Source organism: Scomber scombrus, chromosome 5 (assembly GCF_963691925.1).
Source record: "Scomber scombrus chromosome 5, fScoSco1.1, whole genome shotgun sequence".
Taxonomy (NCBI): domain Eukaryota; kingdom Metazoa; phylum Chordata; class Actinopteri; order Scombriformes; family Scombridae; genus Scomber; species Scomber scombrus.
In genome coordinates, this window is record NC_084974.1 from 13,785,520 (window position 1) to 13,801,333 (window position 15,814).

The following is a 15,814-nucleotide window of genomic DNA, read 5'->3' on the forward strand; positions in this document are numbered from 1 at the left end:
CACACCCCGTAATTAGGGAAACAGTCCTTTCGTTTAACTGCCAAAAGAGCAAACGGTAGGTATATATTCCCCTAATGATATGGGTTAAAGAGCTATTATACATCTCATTAAAATATATGATCTCCCAATCTGGTGGTGGTTTGAGGTAATGGGGACAGAGCGGCATAGGGGCTAAAATACTGTCGTCAGGCTATAGGCTAGTGTCCAATCCATATCTGCATAATTCTGTGTGACTGCACAAATGAAAAGATGTTTTTGTCATTGCTCATAAATGACACAAACGACAGATTTCACTACTGAGATACTAAGTGTGTTTTTGAAGTGGTGTGTCACTGTGAATGAATGAATTGGGGTTATCAAGTGTTTGACACCAATTTCCATCATGACTGGTTAATGTTTTACCTCTCTCCTTAACTCTGCTGGACATTAAGTACGCGAAGAAAAGCAAGAGGATTTAGCTTTGTGTTCATAAAGTTTAATTGGGCTCAGATTCGCCACCTGACTCTATTTGTACAATATTAGTAAAGAGGATGCATTTGGCACATCCCTTTCTTATCATATCTTAAATAATCTCTTGCCATCTCTCACCATCAAACTGTTGTTACTCCCAGTTCAACTGGAACAGCACCTGCTCTGGGAGCTGAACAGCTACAGTGTGTGCTGTACTGTAGTGGTTGATTTGATCATCTTTGAGGTGACACGCTTCACTGAAATGAGCCAAAAACTTGAGAAATATTAAATCTAATTAAAAAAAAAAAAAACACTATAAGAAACATAATACTAGGTTTGAACATTATGATCTGAAATCAGATTTATTTGAATATCCATGCATATAATAATAATCATTATTTATTAGTGCATACTATTTAGTTTTAGTGCTGAAATGATTGGTCGATCAGCATAACATTTTAACCATTATTTAGCAAATGACACCAGCTTATCAAATGTGATGGTTTGATACATTTCTTTATCACAAATGAACTGAATATATTTGGGTTTTATGTTGTTTTAATCAGAAAAAACAAGCAATTTAAATATATCACAATAAGCTTTTGGAACCACACATGGTGCTCTAGCTTTATGTTGCCTTAAGTAAAGTGCCAGCTGACAATACAGTTCACACAAACACACTATGTTGCACTGACAGTAAGTCTATCGTATTATAGTTGGAGACACTATGTTAGCTAAAAGCCTCCTGGGCACACAAACAGCATCTCTCAGCTTTAATAGCCTAAACAAGGCATGCAACTAACAAAGGAATCATCCTCCCCTCTCATTCTCACACCCTTTCATATCAACATGTTTCCTTTTTCAACCACTAGCATCATCTGGCTGCCCTTAACCAGAGAGCCAAACACTTCTTTTAAGTGGAGACTACTTTGTTAACTGATGACCACAGGGCCAGTTATTGATCCTCTGTTTTCTCTCTCGCAGAAAACCCTGATGATAAAAAACCCTTCTCTTCTTGCAGGGCTGCGCAGTATGCAGCCACAGTTCGCTACAATAATAGCTTGCATATCATAGCATTCACATGAATCAGATCTTGGTGGTTTCGATTAGGGCTAAACTAACTCAAACACATTGCCAGTCTAGGATGTGAATCTATTTATGAACGAGGAGTGTAGGTGGTAGTGTTGTTCACTTCCCCCCTCCACTCTCTTTAAAGGTTTTCTCATTTCAGTTGACTTAGCAGTGCAAGTGTAAACTTTCTAGTTGTGTTGGCCTCTAAAAGGCCCTGCGGGGAATAAGGAGACCCCTGGTGATCTGCTGTTTAGCAGCAGAAGTGGCCCACCTCCTCCATTTTACTTTAGCTGGGAGGAAGGGCAGAAGAGGATGGAGCTGGCTGACTCTACTTGTGTGTGTGTGTGCGCGTACTTGTGCGCATGTGTGTGTGTGTGTTTATATCAGTGTCACTGCATTCACATCCAAGGCAAGGGCAAGTCATCAGGGCCACTCTGTCGAACCTCTCTGATCTCACTTCATGTGTCCCTGTGCAGGGTAAAGAATAAAATGATGGTCCTCAAAGGCAGCGGCTGCACAGCATGCTGTACTGCACTGCTCCACCAGTCAAGCACAACACCTTATTTCACACAGATGGAACAGTTGGAGTGAGGGATGAAGAAGCTTTGAGCAAAGGGGAGAAACTGATTCCAAAAAGAGGCAACAGTGCAGTGTGAACTTTGCTTAAGAAAGCTATTTGACTGGGTGCCTTGTTCTGTTGCCCCAAGCGAGGCACTTAGTCACCACTCTATGTGAGACAGAAAGTAGGAGGAGAAAACAGAAAGAGGAATAGACAGAGCACTCGCACCAAGAAAAATGAATAATATTAATGAAAGAATGGTGGAGAAGCAGAAAAAACTCAATAAAACAGAACAGGGTGAAATGAGAGAAGGAGAGAATAAATTTGTTCCAAAACTGGGGAACCAAAGCAATAGTGCAAGGCTAATTAGTTTTTGATGGCTGGACTTTCATTTGGCTAAAAGGTCAGCTAACTTTAAAGGTCACTGCCATTCCTACTCGATGCAAACACTAAAAAATTACACAAAAAGAGAAGAGAGAGTCAAGCAATATAAGAAAACACCCACACTAGAACAAATTATTCTGCTACACACGCCTGAGTGCGCGCACGCACACACACACACACACACACACACACACACACACACACACACACACACACATTCATGCACACATGTACGCACACACACACACACACACATTCATGCACACATGTACGCACACACACACACACACACACATTCATGCACACATGTACGCACACACACACAGTGTTGTTGATAACAGCACATTTGATATTCTCATTTATATCATGCTCTGGTCAGAACAGGTACCAGGGTCATTATACTATCTAAGGACTTTTATTACTGCTAGCATATCCACTGCAAATTACTCTTGACTTTATTTGAATGTGTATTGAGACCATCTTTGTGTGTATGTGTGTGTGCGTGTCTGTGTGTGCATGTCCTATGTTGGTGGTAGTTGGGGCGTTTCAGGTTGGCAGGATAAATTTACTGCCTGCAATGCTAAGCACATTCCTGCCTTGCACACCTACTATGCATCTTTATGTAGATTACGGCTGTATTAATAAAAACTAAGGAGTGTAATCAGCATCTCTGAGTTCATGTTTTGCAAAGAATAGTTGAACTGAGAATTTAGTCCAGTTTATAAGACAAGTGTGTATGTAAACTTCAATATGTATGTAATATGAATGTATAAATATGAGATGTATTTATATTAAGTTTTAAGTAAAATCACTGATGTTGTAGAGAGTGTGGGGACAAGTAAAACTGATGTGAGAAAATGCATAGTAAAGATTTTCCTAAATGAATATGCATTTTTTTCAGCTTATTTAATTTTTATTGTAGTTGTTGGCTCATACTTGTGACATGAAAGCTTTACTAAACTTAACTAGCATATAAGTTTTCCTTTCATTTTTTTCAACATTCTTCAGCAAATTTAAACACAAAAGTTGTTCAACAGATGTCTTACAATCTAGCAAATCTAGTTTCCACTCTTAAAAGGTTGTATGAACAGTTATTGGAAAACAAATAGTGAAAACAAAGCTAATTTGAATAATCATACTGTTTCAATTGTTAACATCTAAAATATTGCAACATTTTAGGCTAAACTTAATGATTAATGCTTTGTTTTTTGTTTTGCACTGATTCTGTTATCATATTGGACATGATATAACTGGTCTGGTATTGGTGCAACAGGCTGGATTTGTGACTGGCGTACAGATACAAACACACACACACATACACACACACACACACACACACACACACACACACACATACAACCAACCTTCTTCCAGCTTCTTCCGGGCCTCCTCCTCTCTCTTGGCAACTTTGGCCTTCAGCACCTCATCCGTCTTCGCTAAAAAGACAGACAGCAGGCAGCAGAGTTAGCAGCCAAGCAGAAAGTCACCCAACCCTCTTAATGGGTTCATTATGAAAAACAATAGCAAATTAAAATATGAAGTGAAGAATTAATGAATCAGTTTTAAATCACTACAATGTGATAAATGATTTGGACTGAACATAGAATAAAAATAAACACTTTAAAAAATTCAAATATAATCAGACCCTGCAAAAAATAAAACATAAAAATGAAAAAATAAGCACAAAGCATTAAAATCTGAAACCAACTGATACTCATCGCAGCTAATGCAGAGAATTACCAGAGAACACAACAGTAAATGTACAAATCAACAAAAATATGAATCCTGCCTTCTTCTCCTATCGCTACCAGGCATCAGAACCCTTCTTTGCTTTTTCTTCACACCCCTGTAAAAGTCAAAGACAGCGTGTCTTCCTGAGAGGTGTTTATCATCTCGGCATAATGAAAAGCTTAAGAGAAAGTGAGGCAGCGGGAGTAAACACTCGTCAGGGCATTTTAAGCATCTCTCATCATGAGCCGTGTTGTGTCGGCTCCCTTTTCCTCCGCCTTTCCCCCTGAATAATCAAGATGTTAAGCCACATTAAAAAATATAATGCTGTGTATGGCAGGACTATCAATACTGCCTCTAAATTAATTACATTTCCGTTGCGGCGCATCATTTATTTTGCAGCGTTAGGGCCTCAGCGGAGCCATTCGCCTTTATTGCTATCTCACTGGTTGATGAGTGAGCTATGTAAAATTGAGTCTCCAATATCATTACACTTAATGAGTTTAAACTTTGAGAAAAAAAAATGGAACAGAGAGAAACAGAGGAAGAGAGCGAGCAGACTAGAGAGAAGGGGGAGGACGAGAACGAGAGAATGAGAGCGCAGCACCATTTTGGGGAAGTTAATACAATATAAGAGTGGGTGTAAGAGTTTGTGAGCGCATACAGAATGTTTGTGTTCAGGCACAGCTGTGGGTGTCCGAATGTGGTTTACTGCACCACTTGAGATGCCTGCGTGTGCCTGTGTTTTTTTTTGTTTTGAACACACTCCTGTTTTTGTGTCTGATTGCCACAAACTGCAGCTGACTTTGCACAGCAAGCAAATATATGTTACATAAAAATATAACACATACACATCTGTGTATGTATGTGTGTGTGTGTGTGTGTGTGTGTGTGTGTGTGTGTGTGTGTGTGTATGTATGTGCGTGTGTGTTTGGATGCAGGAGGCCATGAGTTGTGCTAGTCTCTCTGTGACTGCGCTGCTGTTTTTGTTCAGTAATTGGCGTAGACAAAGAACCCGTCACACAGCTGTTACGGCTGGTTAAGTCTGGAGGTTCCGCATCTTTACTAACAATGACTCTACATGGATGACTGAACCCTCCTCTACCTCCCTCAGCTATGGGGTGTGTTTGTGTGTGTGTGTGTGTGTGTGTGAGCATGGACAACAAAACCTACTTAGTTAACACAACCATAATTAAATACGTTAATGTGTGTATGAGTGAAGGTGTTTGCCAAAAACCAAACCATCCTGCATCTCTCCACAACTACATTCAAGAGTTTTCTTGTTTGTATGCACAGATATGTATTTGTGTCAGAACACCTGTCTCTGTGTGTGTGTGTGTGTGTATTTTGCAGTGTGTATTTGAGTGAACTCCTCTCTGTGCTCCTCAGTTCCCTCTTTGCTCGGGGCTACCGAGAGGCAGGTAGGAGACAGAGCAGTACTGGTGGTGTGATGAAGAGGGAGGGAGGGAGAGAGAGAGAGAAAGAAAGAGAGAGAGAGAGAGAGAGAGGAGGGATAAAGGGAAAGGGAGATAAGCAGATAGATGGGGGCCATGTAGGAAAAAGGAAGAACTGACAGCAAGGGAAACAGACAAACAAGCAGAAATAAGAGAAGAGGCCTTGCCTGCGTGCACGCAAACATTTTCACACAAACAACAGGAGTGATTTGTCGCCTCTTTTTGTTTGCATGTTTATCCTCTACCTCTATCCCTTCATCCCTCCCCCAACAGGTTCTCTTATCCTCTCGCTTCTCTCCTTCTGTTTTGCCCTATCCCACCCCTCCCCGCTTTCTCTTCCTTCTCTTGCTCATCTCTCCAGTACACTGTGCCTGGGGGCGATAGCAGCAAATCAAAATGTTTATCCATCTCTCATCAGTGCGCTGCCTCACGGGCTCCTGCCCCCTCAAAACAATGAAAGTAGGCCTGAGCGCTGAGCCAGGGATACGATTTAATTACATCAATAAGGAGCTCTGCTTTAAAAACAGATAAACTACAAAAAATACATTACAGCAACATCAACATCATGAAAAGCCTGTTAACAACACAGTTGTAAAACACATGTAAAAAGAATTAAGCCTCGGTACTGAGCCCATCTAGAAATAGAGGCATGTCTGTGCTGTGTGCAGAGGCCCCTTATTGGAAGTATATTTCTTGGCAACTTAGTGGCTCCAGTTCATTGTGGGATAATTCTGTGATGGACTTTTATTAAAGCGGGTAATAAACGGCCGTGTGTTGGGGAGAGGAGAGGCCTTTCACTTCATTTAGACTTCGTTCAGTCTTGGCTGCAGGGGCGGAGGAAAAGAGGAGGGATGGCAGTGGGAAGGGGTGGAGAGCGTCAGTGAAATCGCATTGTGATTATGAGTGTAATTGCAGCTCAGGGGCCCAGGGGCCATGTAGCTCTGATGGCGCTAGAAGATGTTTTATGCACAGCAACACAGAGGAAGAAAGTGAGAAAGAGAGAAAGAGAGGGAGAGTGGGAGGGAGAGGCAGGCTGCCAAGATGTTTGCACCTCTTTTTTTCCCCAAAATCGCCTCTTCCATGTCTTTTCTCCTCCCTTCTTTTCCTCCTTTCTTGTCACTCCCCGCCCCCCCAACGTCCTCCTTCATTCCTCTTCTGTTCTCTTCTCTCCTCCTCTCTCCTCTCTCCTGTCCTCCTCCCTTGGCAGGATTAGCTGGGTCTCGTTAGAGGGGAAATGTAATAATGCTCCCACCAGGTGGAATCGGGCCCGCTCCATTATCAGCCGGGAGATGGATGGGCCATGTAGGGCCGGCGGGGGCCATGCGCGCACGCAATTTAGATTCAATAAACTGGCAAAGCAAGACCCCCAATCTGATTTATCTCTTACACGCTGCCAATGCTTGCTGCTACGATGCTGATTCCCTATTACCGCACAGAGAAGGACTATTCATTGGATGTAAGGCACGGCAGTCAGAGAGGCTTGTCGGGCCCCTGGGACGACAGCAAAACAGATACAGCAGAGGGTTAATACGTTTACACACAGATAAGCAATTAAATCTAAGGCTGAGGTGAGTTATAGAGTTATTAAGGAGGGATTGGGGGTTGGGGGGGTTGGGGGTGGACAGAGGGTGAGAAAAAGAAGGAGAGAGATGTTATTCAACACAAGTGTGGTTGCTTGGGCCTTAGGCCGGGTACAGTAAGTATTACAAGTGAAAAAGGCTATCATATTATAGAGTTCGTGAGGTGAGAGAACAACATAAGAGTAACAGTCTGCCCACGTTGTTCAATAAACTCAATACAACACTTACAAACTAGCATGCTGAAAACAGAGGTCAGCGCAGCAGTTATCCATTTAGTCTGTGTGTGTTTGTGAGAGAGTGGATGTGTGCAAGTGTGTGTCTACAAGCCTAAATGTAAGTGGGTATGTGTTGGCGTAATAGGCATAATCATATCCACTGTATACCTGACTCTGAGTATGCAGAACCTCAGATTTGTCTGTGTGTGTTTGTGTATGTGAGTGATGCCAGCAGTGTTGGTAGTGGTGGGTGTCAGTCTGTCCGGCCGCCAATCAAAGTGGATCTGAATGTCAGCAGGAGAGGAGGCGTGATAAATCAGCCTCACACCCAACGACAAACAGAATATTAGAGGCAGCACAGCGCCATTGGAAAAATGTCCCTTCCAATCAGCCGAGTACTTTACAGTGAAGCTCGGCAGGCGGGCCTCCGACCAACACTGAATACCAGAGAGACAATAAATAGATAAATAAATAAATGAGAGACAGACAGGTGGAAAGACAGGCAGACAGACATGTAGGCACACTGACAAATAGCAGCCCTGACAGGCAGAAAGATGAGACAAAGAAACATAAGAACACAATGGGGCTGGAGGACAGACAGGTAAACACACTCACTGACAAATAACAGAAAAGCAAGACGGAAAAATGTTGGGCAGACAGACTGACAACTGGATAATAGTGCAGAACGATGTGTTGTTTCAGCATCGGTGTCGCAATCTATGCTAGATCTACAGTTCATCTGTAAAGGAATGAAATGTAATAAGGCAACATTGATTTTTTTCACGAACAATTTTAAAGATAAATATTGAAGTCTATGATAAATAACTCTATTGGCTACATCTCCTGTGTCAAAATATCTACATCTGCTATTTGGAAATCTGTTGGTTGTGAAACAGATCATGTGGAGCAAAAATGAATATGTCAGCCTAAATGGGTTTATTTGCCCATTTAGGCTGACAGCAGAAGACCATTAAGGTATGACGTGCCAAGCGAGAATCAAACACCAGCCAATATCATAAATGTATATCTGAATTGCTTTGGCTAGTCTTACATGGTTGGAAGAAGACTCTGAATGCCACAAAGAAATTATGGACTGTTTAACTTTCCTCCTTGAGAAAGACCTGGACCTACTTCAGGCTGTTACCAAAGAAGGTTTAAAAATAATGATCCAAACTCTCAGCATGAGGCATAGCAATTTTTCCCAGGCTGCCGACCCAAAACTTTACATTGCTATTTATGAAAACTGTCATATCTAATTAAAATAGATCACTCAACAGCTGCAATAGTTTCTCTGAGAACAGACAAATAATTTCACCAGTAAATATTTCCAAATGGACATATAGAGGATAATTATCTGAAGCTTGTATCAGGTGAAACCAAGTTACTTCAAAAGTATCACAATGCACACAGCAAAAACCCAAAATATTGCATTGTGGGACTATTTTAAGACAACATCTAGCCCCACTGAACGAGTAAAAGCAAGATGGACAGGACAGACGCGATACATCATCTAAATTCAAATTTGGTCCATGTGCCTACATATACTCTATTGCATTGTTGTTCCACCCTGAGAGGGATTTGTTTTTTTCTTAATGCTCTGTTATCATATCTCATTTGTGAGAAACAGGTTTTGTGTTTCAAAATGTTCTGAATGTTAATATACAGAAATGACTGAGGCTGAATCTCTCATGCAGGATACTTGAAGGACACAGCTACTACTGTAGGCGGATCTTCTACAAACAAAGCTGTAATAATATGAGCTGATTATCATAATACTATTCAGTTTTCCTTGATGATTTCCTAAAAAGTTGGTTGAATTAAAGTTTGCCATCTGAGTGGCATTTTAATGTTATATTAACAGATTCCATATGAATATGTCAAGAACCACTCTATAAATAACACTGCATCTAAACTGATATAACATCTGGCCTGAGCAGCATATCAACAGATTGATAAGCATTTGCTGAAATAAAGATTCAGTTCTTAAGGGGATAAATGCATTACATACAAACATCAAAAGGCTTTATTTTAGCTTCTTTTAAATTTTTTGGGTGAAAAAAAGTTGAGACAGAAAAAAATGGTATCTGAGGATGCAGGTGGAGAAATCTACAGCAGGTGTAGAGAAGCAAGCAACATCCAAATCAACCACTAGGTGGCACAGTACGCAGCTAACATGAGTGGAGCCTGGCTTTGCTTTCCTATGCGAGTGTGTGTTTACACACAGGTGCCCGTGTGTGGTTTGTACATGACACTTTATCAAAAAACAGCTCATTTAGACCTGGTAGCAGTAAAGCATCATTGGCACAGGGCATATTACAAATGTATCTGCATCCTGATTGGACAGACAGACATAAAGAGACACAACATGAAGTCATTTAAATATTTAGTAGCCGAATGCATAAAGCCATTCAAGGGCAAGACTATATTACAAGCAGTATGATAAAGTGTGAATTATTTTGGGCCTGAAGAAACTCTCCTGACAACAAAAAGTGCAGTCAACTCACAAAAGTGCTGTGTATGAATCAGTGTGTCTCATCCTCAATCATAAGATTGTTGTGCTGAGTGAATTACTTCAGGCAGGAAACAGGGGACCTGAACTTGAATGATCTTTATCGCATGCTGCCCTCTGCATCTGTCATCAGGCCGATTTAACGACACCCATGAAATATTTACAAACTAAACAATTAGAGAGAGATATCTTACAAAATCAATCAATTATTCATTGGCAATTCTCTGAAAAGCTTTTTTTTTCTGTTTCGTGGCTATATTCTGATGCTGTGGGGATGCATCAATTAGTGCTGGTACTCCTGTGGTGTTATGGATGTTTAAATGAAGGAGCCAGATGCAAGCTGTACTGCATGCTGACACTGTGTTGTTACAGATGAGCCTGATAACAACAAGAACTCAGAGGGAAGAATGTGGTGAGAAATTAGACTTTCCCTACTTTAACCAACATCCAAAACTCTGGAGCCTTGCTTATGCAACATTTGCTCTATTCATTTTTAAAACAGCCTCTTAACTCTAGACACCTGGGCTCCGTGTTTGTGTTTTCCTTTTCAGTGATCGTGCTGAGATTGCATCTGTCAAACTCAAAGAGGAGAGGAATTAAGAAGAGATTTATCTAAGGAAAAAAAAAACAGGTGATAACTCTGTTCAGAGTTCATTTTCTCCTCCAACTACAAACACTCATAGAATTCAAATTCATATTGTATATACAGTAGATATTTGTATTCAATAGGCCAAAATGTGGTAGATTGAATGTATACTTATTTCTTCTTACTGTTTATATAGTCCACTGCTATAGATGTAGGGTCTTAGGGTGAAAACTTGTTTCTCCACATGAAAACATTTTTTGCTTGACTGATATTCCAACAGTTGTTCTCCTTACTTCTCTCACTGATATCTGTGGACACTCTTATGTATAATGATGCCAGAACTATTTTCTCTCTTGCAGTTACAATGCTGAAGAATTTGTTTGAGATATATTACAAAATCAATCAGTTGCTGGTTAAAGTACTACTTGATTACTTGATTTAACTAAAACATCAGTCAAACTATTTGTCCAATATTATTATTTCCACAAAGACAAATCAGTCTTGTAGAAGATTCTGTTTTAGACCTGAAATGGTACATTGATCAATCCATTATTTGATTGACCAATAATTAATCAATAATTAAAAATGAGACGTTTTTCAAGCAGAAATGCCAAAAAATGGCAAAAATGATTTCCTGTTTTTCTGTCTTAACTGTCACCCTTGGCTATGAAAACTTGTGATGAACAGTTTTCACAGTTTTAGTATTCTGCAGATTAACTGAAACTAAAAATAATCTTAAATCTATTTATATCTAATGCTTCTTAAATGCTTAGCATTTTGTGACATTAATGTGACTGGTGTGATTTCAATTTCTAGTAATGACTTAAGCTCATCCCCATAAAGACCACACAACTTCTGACAAATTTGTTAATCAAACAAGACTGTGATGGCCGTGTAGTTAACTACTTGACAAAGAAGAGACAGCTTAATATCTTTCAGCGCCAAATTGTCGTGTGTGAAGCAGTTCATTTAGTGAGACTCTAAAAAAAACAGATTTTAAATTAGTTGAAAGTGAGAGTGAATAATGAGGAAGAGCCAAACATAGTCCAAGAAATCTTAGCCCCACGTTCCAAACCCCTCTGCACCACAACTTCACTACACTCAGCTTCAGACAACACCCTGGAGTCGGAGTCTCATGTCCTTTGGGCAAAACCCAGGAGGTCTGGGGTTGAGAGCAGGTTTCATGTGGGCCAACAAAGTTAAAAAAAAACGTAGCTCAACAGCGGGGTCTTCGCGATGCATGTGGGTGGTTCGGGCTCAGCACCCCAACCTGCCCTTTAGACCCAAAAGCGAAAGAGTATCCCAGGACTGTACGGCTGCACCAGTGCGCTCAGAGAGATGTTAGGCCCTGGACCCTGGGCCAGAGAGGAGAACTGCAGAAAAGGTGGGGAGAAGCAGAGGCCTCCAGCGGTCAAGAAGATCAGAGAGGGAGGTTACTCTGAGGAGCACGCACCGCCATGGGCTGCACACACGCATACACAAATAAATACACCTGAGAAACACACGCAGACGTCCACATAGTCAGAGCACCTAACACACACACACACACACACACACACACACACACACACACACACACACACACACACACACACACACACACACACACACACACACACACACACACACACACACACACACACACACACACACACACACACACACACACACACACACACACACGCATAGCACACAAGCCTGAGGGGAGAAACTCACAACAAAGCCTATAAAATGCAGCCACCAGGTCAAACAGAGTTCAACCTTGAAACCTCAGTATGGAAATATCATATGTAAATTGCAAATGCTTTTGCCTTTAAGGGTTTACAGTTGATATTAAAACATTACATGAATGTGTACAGTTATTCTATTTGGTTTGGAGCGAGGGTGGGCACGCCTTTTAGATAAATACTTCAGCTCTGTCATGAGAACTTTACTGCGATAAGTGCGTATTAGAGGTCTTGAGAAGGCAATCAGACCAAATCCATAATGCAGGGATCACACGGTGAAATATTAAGCATCCTGGGGCCTCTGAATGACATCTCACCCTCAACTTCAACCTTGTCATGTCGCCACATGCTACTGCCTCTTTCTTATACCTTCTATTTTTTCTTTTATCTCCTTCATGTCCTAACCTTATTCTTGAAACTGTCTCCTGCCTCTTGGCATCTTTTTCTATCTTTTTATAGGTTTATGTGTCACTATAGGTGCCGTAGATACAGTTCCCTTGTAAGAATATTAATTGGTACACTTGACCATTCATGCCAGGCCACAATAACAGTCACATGTTAGGACAAAAAAGGGTTATTATCATTTATTTGAAATGCTACTCGTTTTTCTACACTATAGAAAGTTTTATACAAAAGTTCAATGTTGCATGGCGTGACATGTGAAAAGGGTATACATACATTTGCATATTTTAGTGTCCGTTATATAATAATTTGTTTACATGTGCTTAGACTGTCAAAAACTTGTAAACCTGTAAAGTCACCCACACAGCAAGCAGTCATCTGCTGTGGCCTGATCTTTGTGAAAATATTCATGTAGCTGCATTATTTTGTGACAAAAATCTTTTTACTTTTAGCCATATAATGAAATGTGGACAAGACCAATAAAAAAACAAACAAACAAACAAAAAGGAGAGCAGCTTTTCTTTACATTTATACCAAAAGAAATAGACAGACAGACAGGAACTAAAACTTAAAGAAGTGTTTAGAGCAGAACATCAGAAGAACATCACACATGCACCAACTGGCCTTTCCTACACCACATCCACTGCCACCAAATCTGAGATCTCTCTGCCAGTTGTGGCTCTACTCTCTGATGCTTCACTCTGTTCTTGTCGCCCAGCGCTCATTCAAAAATGAAGTGAGTACTGGTTGCTTTGTCTCTGCTGTGCACAGTAGAGCTGGAATTATGCTTCTCCATCAAGGCGTTCCAGCGGTCTCACACATACATGTGTCCTGTACAGGAAATGATTTATAGGATTGCAGGATTTCATCCAACACTACATGGGTGTATATTATCAGGCCATGTGCATTCATTATATACCCAAAGTAATCACGCATACACTCTGAGATAGAGAGCAACAATTGTAGACAGATTGGACTGAAAATGGCTTTTGTTAGATCACAGATTTGATGACAGGTAAGAAGAAAACACTTAATTTTCTCCTTATAATAATACCCAGTCACAATTCTTGCAGTGTTGTCACACAAGCATTGTATCCCTTATTTGAGTACGTGCAAGCCGCCAGCAGAACCTCTGGAAGTATGGAAGCTCCACAAGTAGCTTCTGCAGCACTCAAACATAGATAATCCAACTTTTACAGACAGGTAGTCCCTTCAATTAGTTTGCAATGACAAAAACACTTAAACATACTGATAATTATTAAGATATTTATTTGACTGATTATCACTAACAAAACTTTCTCCCCCCAATTTTTCTAATGACAAGAAAGCCACAAATTGCATCGTAAATTAAAATCCCAAAAAGTCACAATAACCACAAACAAACGGTGCACTGTGAATATATAGAGTGGTATGTGCACTGCAATTTCAGTGTAAAAATATGCTTGCCTAGTATGTGTGTGTGTGTGTGTGTGTGTGTGTGTGTGTGTGTGTGTGTGTGTGTGTGTGTGTGTTCATTTATTTCAGTGTGAATGCACTTGAGCGTACTGTTGAATGGTGAAGAATAGGCTCAGGTTCCCCTGCTGAAAGCCTGTTGGATGCCATTGTGATGGCACACCACTGAGTGTGTGTCTCATGTGTGTGTAGTGATGGTGGTGGTGGTGGTGGGGGAGATGGGGCTAAATCTATCAGGACCCCCGCACATGAAAGGTAAACTGGAGCCGCTAATCGCAGTGCTGACACAAGGAGGTTCAGAAGGGCGGCCACTTAGAAAAGAAAGGCAGGAGAGCCGGGACCCTGGCAGCGTCAATAGGGCTCAGCACAACTGACCACATTACAGGAACAAACACGCACTGCAGAATAGGCACACAGACTTGGTGGTCTTGGCTACTCCCTGCCCGCTCTTTGGTGTGGACTTCATGGATGGTGGGTCGAGTGTGCATGTGGGGTCTGACTTAGCCTACTATCGGGGACACATATCAGACTCAAGACCAGTTAATTAGGGATGGCTTGTCTAATTGGGGACAAAAGCCGTGTCCCTGTTGGGAAAAAGTTGTTCTTTGGGTCAGTGGTTAAGGTTAGAGCTAGGTTGAGGTTTAGGCAGGTAGTGGTTATGGTTAGGGTAAATCTGCAGGAAATAAAAACAAAATCTATGTGATGTCCCCAAAAGTGACCTAACGTGTGTGCGTGCGTGTGCACATGTGTAATATTTCTGGAAAATACTTTTAATGCTCTTTGATTTCTTTTTAGAAATTCTGAACAAACAGCCTGGTTTTGCCTACAATGTATTTGAATCAAGAGTTTGATTTCTTTTCTGTCTTTTTAGGAAAGAAAATGAGTAAGTGAACTCACAGGAACAAGGAGACTAACACTGGTCTGATAACAGCAGAACATCACAGACAAAAACGAAGGTGAAAGTAAAGAAATAAATAAAGCAGAGCGTTACAAAATTAATACAAGTTCAGGGACATATTTGGCAATTAATGCTAAAATGTCAGCTCATAAGAAATGATAAAGGAAAACTGAAAGACAGTATGCATGAGAGAGGCAGAGGGCAGGCTGAGAGGGAGAGGGAGAGATGGGGGAGACAGCCTGGCTGCAGGAGGGGTAGAAATACAGGGGAGAGAAAGAGCGATGGAGATTGGATAAATGACAGCTCCCCTCCAAGGTAGTGTTGTGCACTCCCTTCTCTCTTCCCTCTTTCTCATCTCTTAATGCTTATTTTCATCACTTTGCTTAAAATATTGATAATCAATTAGCACTACGTCTGTTTTGCTACAGAATCTGTGTCATGGTCTATCACTCTGTCAGAGCCAATTCGCCGCTCATTCAAAGTTCATTTTTCCTTGGCGGCTCTGTGCCTTTGGAGGAGTCATTACGCGGGGAACATAGCCCGGGGTGCAATCACCTATTCTCTTTCATTACTGGGGAGATGGAGAAGGTGAGAGAGATTATTAGAACTTTGGAATGATCACAAAGCTCCACGCCGCCTGTCAGATCCCCCCTACGTGTAATTCATCTGGCCTCGCTGCCTCCCCCTACCCCCTTCCCTCCCCCTCTCCCTCATCCCCCTCTCCCTCCTCCCCCAGCCTCAGCCAGGGGTTTGGCCACAGACATTATTCATGAACATCTGCAGCGCGCTGAATATTCCA

The 15,814-nt window shown here is 41.2% G+C and overlaps 1 protein-coding gene across 1 annotated transcript in view; it reads right to left on the bottom strand.

Moving 5' to 3' along the window:
* rsrc1 (arginine/serine-rich coiled-coil 1) overlaps positions 1 to 15,814 on the bottom strand; it is a 126,106-nt gene that overhangs the window by 17,867 nt on the left and 92,425 nt on the right. The window contains exon 7 of the mRNA XM_062419810.1: positions 3,829 to 3,900. Coding sequence (XP_062275794.1) covers positions 3,829 to 3,900 — 72 coding nt within the window. The remainder of the gene's footprint in view (positions 1 to 3,828; positions 3,901 to 15,814) is intronic.